Here is an 18,286-nt window from a genome sequence, read left to right as displayed (position 1 = left end):
TTTTCCTTCCCTCTGCTGTACCTACAGAGAGGCTTTGATGTGTAGTGGTTCTGGTTGCTTAAAGTTAATGCTTTCTGCCTTTCTTGTGTTTCTACATGGAATCTCCTAGATTGTTTTCTAATCTGTTTAGTTACATGTCTTCCAGGTACAGTTGGTGTACATGGTTCATCTTCATAGGTTGTATTCACTAATTCACTTGCCTGAGTTCCACTAAGTTTTTAGGGACTGAATTCTTCAGGTTCCATGTCACCACACTTTCAAAAGCTCCTGAAGTTACTGTGCAGCTCTGGGAGCTTTCCTTGGCTTTTTAAACACTCTGCTTGCAAATGTTTTGAAGTTGTATTTATAGATATAAACTCTCAATCATACTAAGGTTGCTGCCACCTTAGGACTCTGCTTTTACAATCAGCCCTTTTTACATACTATCCTTTAAGCGTTGGTGGGCAGGTGTGCTGGGTTTTTTTCCCCATGACTTTGTTGCAAGGATGGCTGTGAAGAGTAGACCTTTGGCAGTGTTATCCTGCTTTAGTGGAATGCATTCACTGGAGTTGGTGTGTTTAGTCTTTGAAATAGCTTTAGCTGTGGAATTTTTATTTAAATGCTGACAAACTTTGCAGAAGTTCTTTGTTAACTATACAAAATATTTTCCAGGAGGAAATCCCATGGCTGTGGTCAGCAAACAAGTGAATATGGAATTGGCTAAGATCAAACAAAAATGCCCACTTTATGAAGCAAATGGACAAGCTGTAAGTCTGATACTGTTTTCATCAACCTTTTAATCTCAACTGTATTTGTTACCATGCTATTACTAGCAGGAGATAGCTTCCAGGAAGAGGGACAGGGAGAAACGAAAGCACGTGTCCATTTTTAGGCAGTGTAGTAATATCCTAGCATATCTGCGTGTATTCTTCTAAAACCTGTTATTTCTGTGTGAGTTTTTAACTTAATATGTTCTTAACTTTAACTTAATTTGTTCTTCCCAAATTTATTACTGTTTTTCCTTACAGTTGTCTGTCTTCTCTTTGAAACAACTGACTGCTGTGCTGGCACTCTAGCTTTTGTTGTTGTTGCTGCTACTCCTTTTATAAGCTCATTCTGGCTATTCATCTGTTGCTTTTTGAAGAATTGACTAACCAATTCCAGCTGGTTGAATGCATGCAATAGTTCAGCAATAATATTCTAGAGCTGGGATTCACAAACCTAATTAGCTTTATTTCTACTGTAGCGTCAAGGAACTCTGTTTGAGAGAGAACATAGTTTAGTGGCAGATCATAGTTTACTGCTGAATCTCACACGTGCATTGACTGGAAGTGTTCCTACATCCTGAATGTTAAAACACGGTACCAAGAGTAACTTCTAAAAGAAGACAGACGAGGATACTGGGCTTCTTGTTAGAGGCCTGTAAAAGTGATCCTTGGCACAAACCTGCTGTAACCTGGCACCCGCAGCCTTTCTTAACTGTATGCGAGTGCAGGGTGCTATAATAAACTCAGGGAGAGCTACAAAGACATTGTAGACGGTTCTAGCAGTCAGTCTGCTCTCATGTTGTGAAGCCAGTCTCGCATGCAACGTGTTTGCCTCTGCACTGCTGTGATTCTCTTAGAAAGGTAGTTCCTACAGAGCCATCAGATAGGGAAATTACTTTAATGATGCAGTATGTTTCCAGGGAGATGCTACCTGCAGAATAGTACACAAGAGTAGTGGAAGAATCCACGGCTTACTATAGGCAGTTGGAAAAGTTGGCTTTTTACATTTACGTGTACCTAGAGATGAAGTGTCATTTTTTTTTTTTAATTTTTTTTTTTTTTTTTATTAATTGTGAAACTCAGTGTTTCAGTCTGGGCAGGTGTCAGACAGGAAGTATCTACAGAGCTAGAAGATGATAACCGTTGGCATCAGAATAAGCGGCCAGCTGCAAAGTGGAAGAGGGAATCCTAATAGAGCAGTGAGATGCTGATATAACTTCCCAGTCAACACAGGGTATACTTGGAGCTAGGGGTGAATAACAGTTGGCAAAGAGCCATATATATGATATAAGAGATAGGCTTAGCACTGTTAACAGCACCACTCAAGCTATTGAATACCACCATTCTGGAAGCATCTTGCAGTGCTTCCTCCGTCATCCTAGGAAAGTTGCATTATAGTTCTTATTCACACCGAAAACACCAAAAGATAAGTTGCTGTCTGTCTACTTCGTGGAGCCGTGCTAAGCCTTCTAAAGCCCTGTGATTGTGTAGAGCCATCAGAGTGGTCTTTTGTCCCTTTGGCAGACTTGTGGAGCTTTGATGAACATGCCTTCCAGTAAGGCGATCTTTGTGTGCCCATAAATTGGTTTACTTTCCTCGTGCAACACAGGTTGGTTGTCACTGTGATTTGCCAGCTGCTCTTGTAGCTCTTTGGCCTGACATCCTGGCAAAGCGACTTTGTGTCGTGCAAACCTCGGTGTCTGACTGTTTGAGAGAGTGAAGGGTATTACATTTCTTTTTACAAAGGCCATTCAGGTACTTTTTTGCTATACTCTTGAAGTGCCCCTCTAGTTTAGGGTATGTGATACTTTGGTTTTTCTGAGCACTGGTCTAAGAATTTATTTGTACTCCACCTTTCTCATTTCTCTGATTTGGGAAAAAGTAGCATTTTGAGTTTGTTATAAGGTGTCGTGAATTTAGACTGCACTAGAGAAGGTAACCTGTGTCATTGCTCTGGTTTCTTTTAAAATTTTCTCTGTGCTGCTCATGTCTTGTCACTGAGGCTCTGAGTTTGGTGGCCTGTATTTATTCTCTTATTTATGAATAGGCTATTAAGAAGGAAGTTTATTCTTTTGACTCCTAGGTTCCAAAAGAGAAAGATGAAATGGTGGAGCAAGAATTTAACCGTCTGCTGGAAGCCACATCCTATCTCAGTCATCAGCTGGATTTTAACGTTCTCAATAATAAGCCTGTCTCCCTAGGTCAGGCTCTGGAGGTTGTCATACAGTAAGTGACTTTACTCTTCGTGATAGACTTTCCTATTTTGTGGAGGATTTTCCAAAAGATACCTGAAACAATTGTGATACTCCTAGAGTGAGCATTAGCTACTTAACACAGCTGTTTGGTCTCTGCTGAGTTGTTTTGTGTATGTTTCTTGTTTTTTGAAGCAAAATATGCCAAAGATGGTTAAAAGAGCAAACGTCTTTTCCTGAAAGCTTCCTGAAAGTCACTACTACAGTAACTGATAGTGGATAATTGACTTAGTATGAATTGGTGGACATACAGCAGACCGTTTATATTACAAATGCCATTAGCTTTCAAGTAACATACCTTTTAATAATAGTAGGTAACTTCAGACTCATGGTTTAGCTAGTCAAGTATGCCTCATTTACAGAAACTTGTATTAATTTTCCAATTGCCATGCAAGCATTTACTAAAATAGCCCTTGATGTGCTTATATTGCATTACACTAATTAGATTGTGGTAATGAGTTTTTTCAATAATGTGAGGATTTTGTGCTGAACTGACTCTCACTTCTCACCTTTTCCAGGTTGCAGGAGAAGCATGTGAAGGATGAGCAGATTGAACACTGGAAAAAAATTGTGAAAACACAGGAGGAATTGAAAGATCTTCTTAACAAGGTCAGGTGATGATGTTTAGAACAAGAGGATAGCATTGTGTTCCTCAGAAAGGCAAAAAATACAAAAACTTCCATGGAAAAATATCAGAAAGCTGCCATTGATGCTGTTCTTAAACATATCTGTTCATTTAAGACCTGCCTAGAACCACTGTTGTGGCAAAGGAGTCTCTGTTTTTGAGGAGCACATACCTGGCTCTGCAGGAGACTGTAGCACAAATACAGGAAAAGGGGGAGGACAGACATGATATGTTGTGTCATAGCTTCCTTTAGACACGTTGATAATGAGTGAGGCTTTTGGGGGGTTATTTTAAAATGTTTACCTTCTTTACCACAAATCTAATTTGTAGTGTAGAAACAGTATTTTAGGCCTACTTACAGTGGTTTTCATTGTGGTAGATGACATATTCTCCATGGAAGTTTCTCAGACTAAAAATGTCCTAAAAATAGAATGACTCCCATGTCCTAAATTATTTGTAGTGTATTTTATAAGAAATCTGATGTTGAGTTTAAGCCACGTTCTTCTGGGGCTGGTGGCTTTTATCACGGTTTCTTGCATATAAGTAACACCTACCAAAACCAGGAAATCTTTTTGGTATAATGGCATACCTTGAGATGAGTACCCATTTTACACAGAATCACAGACTGATCAGGGTTGGAAGGGACCTCTGGAGATCATCTAGCCCAACGCCCTGCTAGAGCAGGCTGCATAGTTGGCGTCCAGGCAATTTTTTAGTATCTCCACAACCTCTCTGAGCAGCCTGATCCAGTGCTCCGCCACCCTCGCGGTGAAGATGTTTTTCTTCATATTCAGATGGAACTTCTCGTGTTTCAGTTTGTGCCCGTTGCTACTTGCCCTGTCACTGGACGCTACAGAAAAGAGCCTGAACCCGTCCTCTCAACACTCACCCTTAAGACATTAGTATGCATTTATAGAGTCCTCTCTGTCTTCTCCAGGCTAAACAGGCCCAGCTCTCTCAGTGTTTCCTCATGTGGGAGATGCTTCCATCCCCTACATCATCTTTGTAGCGCTCTGCTGGACCCTCTCCAGCAGTTCCCTGTCTCTCTTGAACTGGGGAGCCCAGCACTGGACACAGCAGTGCAGATGCAGCCTCACCAGGGCAGAGTAGAGGGGAAAGACCCCCTCCCTGGACCTGCTGGCCACGTTCCTCCTCATGCCCCCCTGGATACCATTGGCTGTCTTGGCCACCAGGGCACACTGCTGGCCCATGGGCAACTTGCTGCCCACCAGAGCTCCCAGGCCCTTCCCCGCAGAGCTGCCCCCCAGCAGGTCAGCCCAGCCCGTGCTGTTGCCGTCCCTCCCCAGGGCCAGGACCCTACATGTGCCTCTGTTGAACCTCGGTAGGTCCCTCTGCTCAGCTCTTCTGACCTCTGCCCAGGTCTCGCTGAATGGCAGCGCAGCCTTCAGGTGTACCAGCCGCTCCTCCCAGTTTGCATCATCAGCAAACTTGCTGAGGGCACGCTCTGCCCCCTCATCCAGGGCACTCAGGAGTAAGTTGAACAGGACTGGACCCAGCACTGACCCCTGGGGAACACCACGAGCTACAGGCCTCCAGCCAGGCTCTGTGCCCTTGGCCACAGCCCTCTGAGCTCTGCCATTCAGGCAGTCCTTAATCCACCTCACAGCCTGCTCCTCTAACCCACACTTCCTGAGTGCGTGTATGAGGATGTTAGGGGAGACAGCATCAAAAACCTTGCTGAGGTCTAGGTAGACAATGGCCACCACTCTCCCTTCATCTACCCAGGCAATCATTCCATCATCAAAGGCTATTAGCTTGGTCAGGCGTGATTTACCCTGGTGAATCCATGTTGCCTACTCCTGATAACCTTCTTTTCCTCCACATGCTTAGAGATGACCTCCAGGATGAGCTGTTCCTTCACCTTGCAGGGGTGGAGGTGAGGCTGACCTGCCTGTAGTTTCCTGGGTCTTCCTCCTTGCTATTTTTGAAGACTGGAGTGACACTGGCTTCCCTTCAGTCCTCGAGCATCTCTCCTCCACGACCTTTCAGAGATGGAGAGTGGCTTAGCAATAACATCTGCCAGCTTCCTCAGCACTGGGGGGTGCATCCCATCAGGGCCCATGGATTTCTGGGTGTCGGGTTTGCTTAAGTGATTTCTAGCCCCATGCTCCTCAACCAAGAGAAAGTCTTCCTTTCTCCAGACTTCCTCTCCTGCCTCTAGGGTCTGGGATTCCTGAGGGCTGGCCTTGGCAGTAAAGACTGAAGCAAAGGAGGCATTCAGTAACTGCCTTCTCTGTATCCTTCTTCACCAGGCACCCACCTCACTCAGCAGTGGGCCCACGTCTTCCATCGTTTCATCCTTCTGCTACTGATGTACTTGAAGAAGCCCGTCTTGTCCTCGATCTCCCTTAGTAGATTTAATTCTTAAACGTAGTAACTTGCACAAAATCTGCTTTCCCTCATACTTCTTTTTTTCTTTTCTTTCTCCCTTTTCCTACTCCACCTGAAAAAGATGGTGAATTTAAAAGAGAAGATTAAAGAACTTCATCAACAATATAAGGAAGCATCAGAAGTGAAGCCACCTCGGGATATTACGGCAGAGTTCCTTGTGAAAAGCAAACACAGAGATCTGACTGCACTTTGCAAGGTAAAGGACATACATACAGCACTTAATTTTAAGTCAGTGGTTTCTGAGGACTTCAGCAGCCAGATAAAATTAGCCGATTTAAATGTTTCTTCATCTCTCAGTCCAATCCCACACTCTCAAGAGAGTGTCATTGGCGGTAACTCTGGGTTTAATGCTGATAACAGGGCTGCATTAAGTACCTTTAGATACCTGTCCTTGATGGCTCATGATGGAGAGTATTAATGTGTTGAAGGCTTAATTTTAGGTAACAGTCTGTGCTGGCTCGTGTCAGACAGCATTTAGTGTTTTGAAGGCTAAATTTTAGGTCAGAGTTGGTCTTTATAGTACTGCTGGGTCTCACAATAGTAGGGAAATAAAATTAAGTTTGAAGAGAGATGCTCTTTCTCTAAGATATGAAAGGTGGTTGCTCTTTCTCTAAGATACGAAAGGTGGTTTCCCGAGTAAAAGACTTCTTTCTATCCAAAGGTTATAATTTACAGAGCTCTATTTTGACAAGCAAGAGTTAGTCCCCACCCCTGTGTGTACCTGGATGTAGATATAGGCCTTACAAATGAAACCTTTAAAAACTGTGCTTTCTATGATAATGAAAGACACCTTGCTAACCCAAGATAGAACCAAGGATCGTTTTTCAGCTGCTACTTCAACAGAAGATAGGTGCCTTTATTTGGAAGCTCAATGTGTTCATGTATACTTAAGTAGTAGCTTTTCTCTTTTGTCAACAATGAACAGCTTTGTGCTCTTGTCACTGCTTTTGGCCACTCCAAATTATTCTGCCTGGAAAGCTAATGTCTGTTGCTTTCATTTTTAAAGTAAGTTTTCAATGCTTTTTAAAATAAGTAAAAAAAAAAACACACCTCTGAAAGAAGCTTGAATTGGATTATGTCTTTGCCTTGTGCATGACTGCTGCTGCTTTGGATGTCTCTTATGTTCGATACTAGCTGTAGTCTTTTAAGAGAGAAGGAAGAATAGAAGTGAGATTTTGTGGAATACGAAAAATCTGTCAGTACCATAGGAATGCTTAAAATACCAGGACTATAACAGACCTTCATGTTCTTCAGATCTGAGTGTTTAAATTCCTGAAATATTAGCATACTAATCTTTTCTGCAGTGTGGCACAGACTTCTGTATATTTGAACAGCAGAAGGGCAAATTATGCTGGATCAACTGTTGAAAAAATAATGAACTTGATTTAAATTCCACTAAAACTATTAATCTTCCACCGATTTCTCTGGAGATTCGGTCTAGTCTGCTGCTACGTGATGTCTTTTAAGTCCTTTTTTAAATGTAAACTGATTTTAATCTTAGTTTTTAATCTTATAAGGAGTATGATGATTTGGCTGAAACACAAGGAAAGCTGGAAGAGAAGTTACAAGAACTTGAAGCCAATCCACCAAGGTAAAGATACGAACTATAAAAATAAATACTCAGGAAAACAGTTTTACTATTTTTCACTGAGTTTCAAAAATGCTGTGATATGCTTTCTTTCAATTATGGTAGTTCAAGGGGTTAGGAAGGTACAAACATGAAGTTTGAGCTCCCTCGGATTTAGAAATCATCCTCATTTTTAGAGGTGACTTGGACAAACAAGGTGGTTCTTGGCTAGGATGCCTTCCAGTAGAAATCCTTACTGCAACCAGTGCCTGATCTTAGGAAGGCTTTGAGATTTGAAATCCCCGTCAATGACAGCATACTAATCCCACATATTTTGGCAGAATATTATTATTTTGTGCTCTGTGTATTATACTAGCTTTTTAGTCATCTTCATTATAAATGCCATTTAAGCCATTATTTATGTAACTTATTTCTAAAGTTAAGTTTCTGGCTTCACTTAGAATATTTTACATGAACTCTGCTTTTAAAATGTGAATTTGTTGAGTTTCGATATTCAGCTTTCATGAAGGAGGTCTGAATGTTTGAAACAGAATCTGCTTGTGTTCTTTTTTAAGTTTTTTTGATTCTCCACTAAAGAGGGAGGGACTCAAACAAAAATGGTTGTGAACAAATTTTCAAAAGCAATGCATGTGCTACATCCTGCTCTGGCAAACTAAATGTTGTCTTACTTTGGCTTTTTGGTTTTTTTTTTTCTAGTGATGTTTATCTGTCATCAAGAGACAGGCAAATACTTGACTGGCATTTTGCAAACCTAGAGTTTGCTAATGCTACACCCCTATCTACGCTGTCACTGAAGCACTGGGACCAGGTAGCTAAGTACTGTATTCATTCAGCAACACGCTAAAAGCTTAAGCTGTGTTTAATTCATCCTCATGGAAGCTTCTCTGTGTTAACAGTTTCTAACCACTTAAGTGCTATCTGTTTTTATGTAACTGCTGAGCTCTTACATGATTGTTATTTGCTGATGAAATTCCAGACAGCTTTTTGTTAGTGCCAAAATGATCTCTATTAATACTGTCTGCTGAAAGTTCCTATGCTTACTGCTTGACTAATAAACAGAGAGGGTTTCAAATTCATTCAACTCACTCTTGGAAAAAAGTTTTTGAAAAAATTTTGCCACTGTGTAGAGTTGCTGGTTATTTTCTGTTGAATCATATGATTTTATTATAAATACATGATTTTGTGCATCTTCATTTTAGGATGATGACTTCGAATTCACAGGCAGTCACTTGACTGTGAGGAATGGGTATTCCTGTGTGCCTGTAGCCTTGGCAGAAGGGTTGGATATTAAATTAAACACAGCAGTTCGACAGGTTCGCTATACAGCATCAGGTAAATGAAATCACCTCCTCTGGAAAACTGCTCTGAGGGAGTATGATCACAGAAATTAGATTTCAGTGCTTCTGGAAGCAGATGTGAATATTGATCCCATAAAAACCCTCCCGTTATGCATTTTGGGTTAGATAAACAGACACGTATCTTATTGTGATTAATTGTGTAGGATGCTTTTGCCTGCTGGCCTATTAAATGATTGTTTTTCTCTCCCCTTTCCAGGCTGTGAAGTGATAGCTGTAAACACCCGATCTACTAGCCAGACTTTCATTTACAAATGTGATGCTGTGCTGTGCACTCTTCCCTTGGGCGTATTGAAACAGCAGCCTCCAGCGGTACAGTTTGTGCCGCCTCTTCCCGAGTGGAAAACTTCTGCAGTGCAGCGTATGGGGTTTGGCAACCTTAACAAGGTGACTTGGTCATTGCGGGAGCGGCAGCGGACCAGGGGTTGCCATAGGTAGAATCTGAAACGCGGATGGGATGTGTGGTGGATGAGGGGAAGAATGGGCGGGTTTTTTCCACTGCTGTTTTGCTGGATTTTGATGCTGAAAATCATCTGAAGAACTGTAAGGACCTCTGTTTCCCACACAGTTCTTCAGTAGTTAAATTTCAGAAGTAGGTTGACTCGGTACGTCTGCTGTAGCATGTCAACCAGCCCGTTTGTAAATAGGAGAGCATACTAACCGATGGAAGGCAGTAGAGCTATACACCTTTGTGTGTTAGGTATATGGAGTGTATAGTCATCACATTTTCCTTTCTTGACCTTTCCAGTGCTAAGCAATGAGTCTGATTGTCTTGGGTTTTATTTTTTCTGTGTGCTCTTCCTAAATCTGGATGCTTTTTGGTTTTTGTTTCTAGGTTGTGTTGTGTTTTGATCGTGTCTTCTGGGATCCAAGTGTCAATTTGTTTGGTCATGTTGGTAGCACTACTGCAAGCAGAGGAGAACTTTTCTTGTTTTGGAACCTGTACAAAGGTAGCTGTGGTGCATGTCTACTTTTGCCAGTGTCTTGTTTGTATAGTTTCAGATCCTAGAAAAGAGCACTTTATTTATTTAACTTCTATGCTGATGTTAATTGTACTAAATTAGATTGTTTGGAAGGTATTGAGTTCCTTCATGTAGCACAGATGACTTAAATCCCAGTGGAAACTCCTATGTGAAGCAAGTGATGCCTTCACTAAAGAAAACCTTTTCTCTCTTCTGCATGCTGTACTTCCTAATGTGTGTATTTACTTTTTAATATATAGATTCCCTTGATAATTCTAAGTAGTACCATAGCATATGTTAAATCATTTTACTTTTGGTAATTCAATATGATGGTAGAAGATCTAGGACTACTTTTTGTTGGGTTTGTTTAGTTTTTTAACCTCGTGACTCAGCTGAAGATGCATGCCTATTCAAGTCCAACTTGTCTGATTAAAACGTTCAATTTCAAAAATTCAGTTGTTTCTTCTCTCTCCTTCACCACTATCCCCAGCACCAATTCTGTTGGCCTTGGTAGCAGGAGAGGCAGCAGGGATCATGGAAAATATCAGTGATGATGTCATTGTGGGACGGTGCCTCGCCATCCTCAAAGGCATATTTGGCAGCAGCGCTGTGCCACAGGTCAGTACAGACGATGTATTTGGGTAACTGCTCTGGATTTCAGAACACGCTACAGTTCTCAGTAACCTGACTGCAGTGTGGAGCTGTTTGGTACATGTAACCACCTTTTGTTTGTTCAGGGTTTTCTGGGAGGAAGGGTTGTTTGTGGGTTTGGGTTTGGAGGCAGGGGGGTGAGGGGTTGTTTTTTTGGGGGGAGGAGTGTTCAGATTTTGGGGGTTTTATTGTTTTTTGTTTGGGTTTTTTTGTTCTATTTCATTTTTTTGCAAGATTATTTTACACAAAGTAAGACTCTTTGTGCATCAAGTACTTCAGTTAATTTTCTACCTTTTACATTTCTGGGATTACAGCAGAGCTATCTATGGCTAGTGGCAGGGAGTGCTTAGATACTCCCTGGCACGTTTTGCACCTTCCCTAAAGTACAGTAAAGCTCTTGACCAGTGAACTCCACAAAGAAACTGGTTTGGCTGGAAAATAACTGAGGCATGGAGGAAGGGAGTAAAGGCAGCCTTTCACCTGGATCACTTCCCTGTGCAGCTAGCCAGTGGTTGTTTAGGCACAATAAGTGTAAATGGAATGGTTAGTGAAGGAGTTTTGAAAATACTTAAATATTACTTTAAAAAAAAAAGAAAGCTTGTGTACTTAGGACATCAGTTTGGAAAATCTTACAGCTGTTCAACGTACAGTGTGTGTGACTTAGTTGAATACTTAACCTTTTCTAACTGGTAGTTAGTGGAAGCAGTTTTTACCAGTGGCACTGGATGTAAATAACTAGGTCTCCTCCACTGGGATTTCTATTATAGTGAAGTGACAGAAAAAGTACACAGTAACTTTAATAGACTGGTTTTCTCTGAACATTTGGCCAGGCGGAAATTGGACTGTTTCCTTCCTTGGTATTTCACATGAGGAACAGAATCAATTTGTTGTCTTTATCCTAGAATAGTTGTAGAGCTCTTTGTGAATGTGGCTTTATCATCCCCGGTATTTTACTGCTTTCTGTATGATAGACAAATCCTCACAGCTGACTGTAAGCATGGGTTTTAAGATAATGCGTGGGCCTTATATTTTGGAAATGCTTAATCAGTTGAATTTTATGTCTCAGACTGGAGAACACAAGAGGAGAAAACCCCAGCCTTGCCTTTCTGATAAATCCACAGCTCCTTCTCTGAACTCTCAAAGGAGCTTTGAGACTCTTGTGGCTACTGGCGCTGTAGAAACCGCGCAGCATGCAGAAATCACTCCACGGTGAACCAAGAGCAAAGTGTGTTACTGCGGCTGCTCTCTAGCAGGCTTTTCAGGAGGAGAAAGCACACACTAGCAAATAGCAGAATCTTGAGAAATATGGATTCTACTGTAGATAAACATCAAATTTAGAGAACTTATTTGAACTTTTGAAATACTTCAGTGCATTAACTGATAAGCCTCTCTTACGGAATGCCTCCATATCTGGTCAGTCTTTCAAGATCTTTCGAAGGTTGTCATAAGCGAGATCTCTGAGGGAGTCTCTGGTTTAATGTATTCACAGTTCAGGTGCTTACGTACTACAGGTACTTGATAATGGAGAGGTTTGCTGGAAGCTGTCTTCTGGACAGCCATTCATCAGTCTGGATAAACTGCACCCTCTGTTGTACTGGATGAACAACTCGATCTGAAGTGGAGCTTGCTGTGCAAGTGCAGCTCCTTGCGTCTGTCCAAAACAGGGAAGTAGAAAAGCTGAAACAAAATTGGGACTTCGGTGGAATGCGAGCAATCCTGATTCCTGTGCTGCTTCTTGTTCCTGCCATATTTTCTCTTTCTGGTTTGGTTTTCATAACCACTTCTTTCCCCTGCTGTTCTTCAGCACATGAACAATTTATCCACCTTGCTGTGCAGCTAACCTCTGCACGCTTCATGTCCTCTGTCGAGTGAGCTTCCAGGTTTGTACCACTTCTGTTGTAGTACATGGCTTATCCTCTAGCCATCCTTCTCCCTGTTCACAGGGGATCCTAGTTACAGCATTTGCTTGTCAGGATGAAAAAAATCGTTGACTCACACCCATCCAGGGCTGTATGGGCACATGAGCACCACAGGTGCTTTTTGGACTTGTGCAGTCTCGGTACTGGGGAGCCGATACTTTGGCATTATCCTCTACAATTGTGTCTGAGTTAGCTGTAACTTCAGAACTGCCTCAGTGAATTAAAATTTCTCTCTGGCTTTGTTCCCTGTTAGACTGCAATGCTTCACGTGATTACTAGGGAGAATTAGGAAATTTACGAAATGTCTCAACATTTTGTCAGACAGACCTGTGATAACTGTGTGCCATCACAGTGGTCTCCCTCCAACAAGGAGGGAAATGTGAGGTTACTTTTTTCTCCAGAAGCAGTCAATGTGTGAGGGCTGCCTCATCGGTCAGTTTCTTAGCTGTTGGATAAAAATGTGCTGAAAGTTATGGTGTGGAATTTTCTCAATTAAGTCATCAGACCACGTTGGGAAATGTGGTTTCCAACCCCTAGTGGGTGTCTTACACCTGGGAACATCGCCCCAGCCCTCTGTGGCCTCTCCACAGCAGAAGACATCACATACAGTCCAGCTGGGGCCAGCCTCAGAGAGGTCATCTTGGGTCTGTTGGTGTTGGGGTCCAGGAAACTTCCCCTGCCATCGTGTGGCACGGTGCCTGCTGGACTGGTTTCTGGGTGGTAACACCCTTGCTAGGTAGAGCCTTTTGGTCTTCCTTTGTGGGAAGGTCTGTTCTAGTAGAAAGAATTCCATGAAATACCTTCATGCCCAAGGAGAGGAGGCAAGGTTCCCGTTGTCATGGGTTTTGCATTTTGACAGGGTGCAATTCACGTTAAAACTTGGTTAGGCATTTGGACAGCCTGGGCTGTTTCAAGGTTCGCGCTCATCACTTTTCCGCGTTATGTATGCAAGGATATGCCTTGGAGTGATACTGGTTTGAATCCTAGTGATGCTCTCGCTCTTGTGTCCTTCCATGGAGTATCTTTCATCGTGATCATTACCTTGGCAAACCAAATGGATTGGAGAAATGCAGGTGTTTGTACAAGCGCCCTTTATGCAGTCATTTTCCCAGATGAGTTACAGACCTCATATAGGCCTATATCATAGCAAAATCAGAAGAGAGTCAGATGAGCTGTGGCTGAAAGAAAGTAAAGCAGCAGGAAGTGTGCATTGTCGTTATGTTGATAATAGGAGAAGAAACAGAGCAAACAGTACGCAGCGTGCATGTACAGCTGACTACAAATTCTGAGTTCCAGTGCATAAACTGTGTGCAGTAGGTTTTTCTCTTTATATAGTGGAAAGAACTAAGGGATCGCCACCAAAGACAAGTTACTTACCTTAGTATGTGTTGTTGTGGAATATAAACTTGGAGTTCCACCATTAACATTAGCCTAAGAGACTTTGTGTCTTTTATTCTTTTGTTTGCATCTTTTGTATTTCGTACTAGCTGTAGAACTTGCACTGTGTCAACAACTGAAGTTTCTGTCTTGTCTCAGCCTAAAGAAACTGTGGTGTCCCGCTGGCGTGCTGACCCGTGGGCCCGAGGATCATACTCCTATGTAGCAGCTGGATCTTCTGGAAATGACTATGACTTGATGGCTCAGCCGATTACCCCAGGGCCAGCCATTCCGGGGGCTCCTCAGGTGAGAGATGTCTGAGTTTTCTAGAAAAGCTTCAGAACGGGATGGCTTCTCGAAGTAATTTGCACACCTATGCAAGTGTAGATAACATGTATCTTTTGATGAATAATTAGAACCTGTAAAATAATTCAGTTTTCCATCCATGAGTTCTGCCTTCCTAGGTTTGGTGTCATTTGTGTACTAGCAAAAAGAGCGGGTTTATTCATAAAGTCAATTCGGTAATGTCTGAACAGGGGATCATAATATTATAAATGCATTGTGTTTCATACTCCGTATTTATGTTGTCCATTGCCATATTTAAGTGAGTTGCAGTAATTTGCAAGAGGGTGAAGGCCAGAGTGAGAGGAACGGTAATGAAAAGGTCTCTCCCAAACTGGGAGCAAACACAAGGAAGGTGTAAGTCATCTCCAGTTCGCTTTGAGAGGATGAAGTTTTGAAAGCAGTAATTGTTCTGAAAGCACTCACAGAGAAGGACGTATGACTTTGGCTTTATTTAGGTTCGTTTTCTAGTGATACAAGTAATTAATAAACACAGCTATGGATAAAATAATTCTCTGCCGAGTATAACATATGAAAGTCTGTTTTTCTCTTACTTGTTATGACACTGTCAGTAGTTGGTTTAGGTCTCGGTTTAAAGAGAAACTGCTAATTTAAGTGAATCGCTGAAGTTTTTGTTTGCTTACTATGCTAGAGTTCATGTCCCAAGATCAGAAACTATCATTCTTAGAGAGGATTACCAGTTCGGCTGTAGAGTTGTAGCTGTGACATTCAAATGTCTTTCAGGGTACAGCTGGGGACGTTGATCTCCCCTGTTTATCTGGTTCTGAAAGCACTGGTTTTCAAGCAGAGCTGCATTATCTTTGTATCAACCCAAAGATATTGGCAAATAACTGGAAAATACTTCCTCATATTACAGTTGTTACAAACATGAAACTCTTCTGTGACATTAAAGGTGTATATAAAGATCTTCTTGGTCATTTTGGGGACGAGTTACGATATTTTTAGTATAGACTATTTTATGTGCACCACCTTCATGTTAATGGAGACTGGTGTGATTAGAGGACTTTCAACGTTCTTAAATTACTGGTTTGCTGCAGAATCTGAAAGAACATGGACAAACCTTAACAGTGTTCTCTGTTCCCCCCAGCCTATTCCTCGCCTGTTTTTCGCAGGAGAACACACAATTCGCAACTACCCTGCAACCGTTCATGGCGCTTTACTGAGCGGACTGAGAGAGGCCGGTCGCATCGCAGACCAGTTCCTTGGGGCCATGTATACTTTGCCTCGCCAGCCAACGCCTGGGGTCCCCCCACAACAAGCTACCAGCATGTAAGAAAAGTAGAAGGGACCAGAAGAGGAGTGACAAGACCGTGGTGCTGCTGTTGTGGATTCTGGGATGAAGATACTCACCTCGTCTGTAACAGCATCTGCTGAAAGGACTCAGCCCTGAGTTGCTGTAGAATACTTCTGTTAGGATGGCCTTACAAAAACTGACCTAACCTTTGCCTTGGCGTCCTTTTGCAAAATCTGTTATAGCTATTTGAAGTGTCAGTGTACACAAACCTTTAATACCAAGCTGGTCAGGGATTTTTTTGACTCTGCAAATAGTTTTTTGAAAATCAAGCTTATAGCTAGAGGTTTTTTCGTTGGTTTTTTTTCTACCTATACATGTATTTACAATTCAGTAATTGCACAACACCCTCTAGAAGCTGGTTACTATGAATAGTAGCTTAGTGTAGAATTTATGTAAATTTCTTTGTTGCTGGCTTTTTTATTGTTTTGTTTTGAAGAATAATATTTTTTGACCAATCCTGTTTTTATCTGGCATTCTGGAATTTGCTGCAACTGTTGTCCTACCAGTAACAGCAAATCACCCCCCTCTGTAACAGTCAGTTGGCTGCTACACCATATGCATCCTGTTTTAGAAAGAAAGCTGATCTCACTAAAGGCGTGCTAAGCATACCATTTTATTAAATACTTTCAACAAAAAACCCATCAGAATGAGGTATTTCTAAGTTAAAAATTAGAAAAATGATTTGTATATGTTTATATAGAAACAAAGTGGCCCAGGCAGTAAGTTAGCTGAAGGACCTAATCTCTTGACTTCTGCACACCGCGTGTAGGCACTCTTGTGTACCCGTTGGTTTAGTTTCTGCTGGGTGGTGAGGTGGTGTTGCAGCAGACATTGTTAACGGTTCTGAAGAAAACTTTGGTTTGGCTGCTTTTCCAAATATTTTCCTTTTTATTAATTCAGTGCACAGAGCCTTCCTTTCATTGCATAGAGCAGTCTTATTTAAACATTTAGGTCCTTTTTCCCTCTCTTCCTTTCCCCATTTGGCATTAGACTTCTCTTCTTCCAACTTTTCTTATCCTCTTCTCTCTGCAGTTTACTTCTCTTTCATCTAGCCATGGTCTCTGTTCACAGTTTTGTCTACTTTTCAGTTTTTCTGTTCTCGTTCTCTCTGACCCCATGTCTGTACACGTGCAGTCCGTCCCATCTTCCTTCTGTCCTTGCACCTTCTGTTCTGCTGGAGGACCAGCACCTCCTCTTGTTCCATGCTCATCCCTCTGCAATTACGTTGCCCACACTTCTTCCTGAGGAAGGTACACACACACACATGACTGCAGCCCCTACTTGTCTGTAGCTGTATTGTCTTTGGCCACAGACTCTTCATCTCCTAGCATGATTGCTTCCGCTGTTTTCTTGTGTCTCCTTAGTAGCTGGAGATCATTCTTCCTCTGTCTGTTACCTCCCGGGTGCTTTCTCATTAGGTGGTGCAGTCTGTGAGGGGGTGTCTCCGTAGGCAGTCCTACTGACAAGCTGTGAGAAAGGGGAGGGCTTTGATGTGGCAGCGGCGATAGTCTGTGAGGGGGCACAGGCTTGAGGTGTCGAGGACTAAGCCTGTTTGAAGTGGTTTTGGGGCCATGGGGGACCCTCTGTCCCAAACCTCTGTCTAATTTAGTGCTGCCTTCCCCATATCTCTGACTTCACCAGTGTTGTTGCTACTCGAGCCCTTTATTGAAAGGGATATTCTCAGCAACACTACTCATCCTCACTTTCCTTTCCAGGGGACAAGACAGACTTACTGATGGTTGGTCAGAAAACTGCCACTGAAGTGGTGCAGGAATTGCAAGTCCAGCAGGGTGTGGAGGAGGGGTGGCTAGGAGTAAACAGGGAGTAACTTGGGACTCAAGACTCCCTGACTTATGTTCAGGTAAAAGTCTATCAGCTCTACTACCCAGAGAAATTCTGCTCCAGGACGAGAGGCCTGACAGGCCTTCAAAAAAGCCACCAAGAGCTGGTCTAGTCTCTTGGCTGGTCTGACTGAGGATGGGAGAATGATCGGAGAATTGGGATGCTCTGTTCTGTGACCAGGCTTCTCGCATCTGCGGGTGCTCCGTGTCTGTGGGGCGCTTTGCTGTTGGTATTAGTGATGTGCTGTTTCACCGTGAGGACTTGTCATCCCACTTGCTTTAGCAAAGCGTCAAAAACTCAGAAAAGTACTTCTGGCCCACTGGGAAATAAAGTTAGTCCTCAGCTTGACATAGCCAAATGTCAGTCAACACCAGTAACCGGTGTAGCAGTTTCTGGAAATGCATCCCGTTTTGCAGCCAAATAGAATAAAGCAGATATAAGGAAAAGAGCTTTGTCTAATATATTGAAGTGTGGTGCCCGGGACCACGTACATCTCCTCAGATGACGTGGTTGTGGTCACAGGGGTCGTCCTGCACGTGATAGGTGCTAATTGTACCTGTGTATTGCAAAAGGTTAGGAACTGTGAAGGTGACTTTGCCACTTGTGCTGACCTCTGTATCCTCCATCTTCTTTCAGGAGATGGCCAACGGGTCTTGGTTTCCATTAGTCTATATTGGCTAAGTAAAAAAAAAATCTAACAAAGCAGTGTGGCTCGTTTCCTTCTGTAAGAACGCCCTGCCCCCCCCCCACCTGCTCTCAGCAATGCCAAGTCCGTGTCACCCGCTCTGAGTGGGAGGTGGCAGTGTTCTACTTGATCTGTCACGTCAGCGTGCGCTGCCTGTGCTTTAAATGCGGCCTAAGAATGGGTGTATGGGATCTGCCTGGATACAGGCAAAAAAC

The 18,286-nt window shown here is 42.6% G+C and overlaps 1 protein-coding gene across 2 annotated transcripts in view; it reads left to right on the top strand.

Moving 5' to 3' along the window:
* The window catches only part of KDM1A (lysine demethylase 1A), a 38,700-nt gene extending 20,612 nt beyond the window's left edge, over positions 1-18,088 (top strand). For both annotated transcript variants that reach the window (XM_040585343.1, XM_040585342.1), the window contains 12 exons: positions 652-746; positions 2,830-2,972; positions 3,517-3,607; positions 6,097-6,231; positions 7,553-7,626; positions 8,320-8,431; positions 8,823-8,955; positions 9,178-9,365; positions 9,814-9,928; positions 10,431-10,558; positions 14,047-14,193; positions 15,338-18,088. In XM_040585343.1, the coding sequence (XP_040441277.1) occupies positions 652-746; positions 2,830-2,972; positions 3,517-3,607; positions 6,097-6,231; positions 7,553-7,626; positions 8,320-8,431; positions 8,823-8,955; positions 9,178-9,365; positions 9,814-9,928; positions 10,431-10,558; positions 14,047-14,193; positions 15,338-15,523 (1,547 nt within the window). In that variant the 3' untranslated portion in view covers positions 15,524-18,088. The remainder of the gene's footprint in view (positions 1-651; positions 747-2,829; positions 2,973-3,516; positions 3,608-6,096; positions 6,232-7,552; positions 7,627-8,319; positions 8,432-8,822; positions 8,956-9,177; positions 9,366-9,813; positions 9,929-10,430; positions 10,559-14,046; positions 14,194-15,337) is intronic.
* The last annotated feature ends 198 nt before the right edge of the window (positions 18,089-18,286 follow it).

The sequence above is a fragment of the Falco naumanni genome, chromosome 3 (assembly GCF_017639655.2).
Source record: "Falco naumanni isolate bFalNau1 chromosome 3, bFalNau1.pat, whole genome shotgun sequence".
Classification (NCBI taxonomy): Eukaryota; Metazoa; Chordata; class Aves; order Falconiformes; family Falconidae; genus Falco; species Falco naumanni.
The sequence above is the reverse complement of the archived record's forward strand: the minus strand, read 5'-3'. Positions and strand labels throughout refer to the sequence as shown.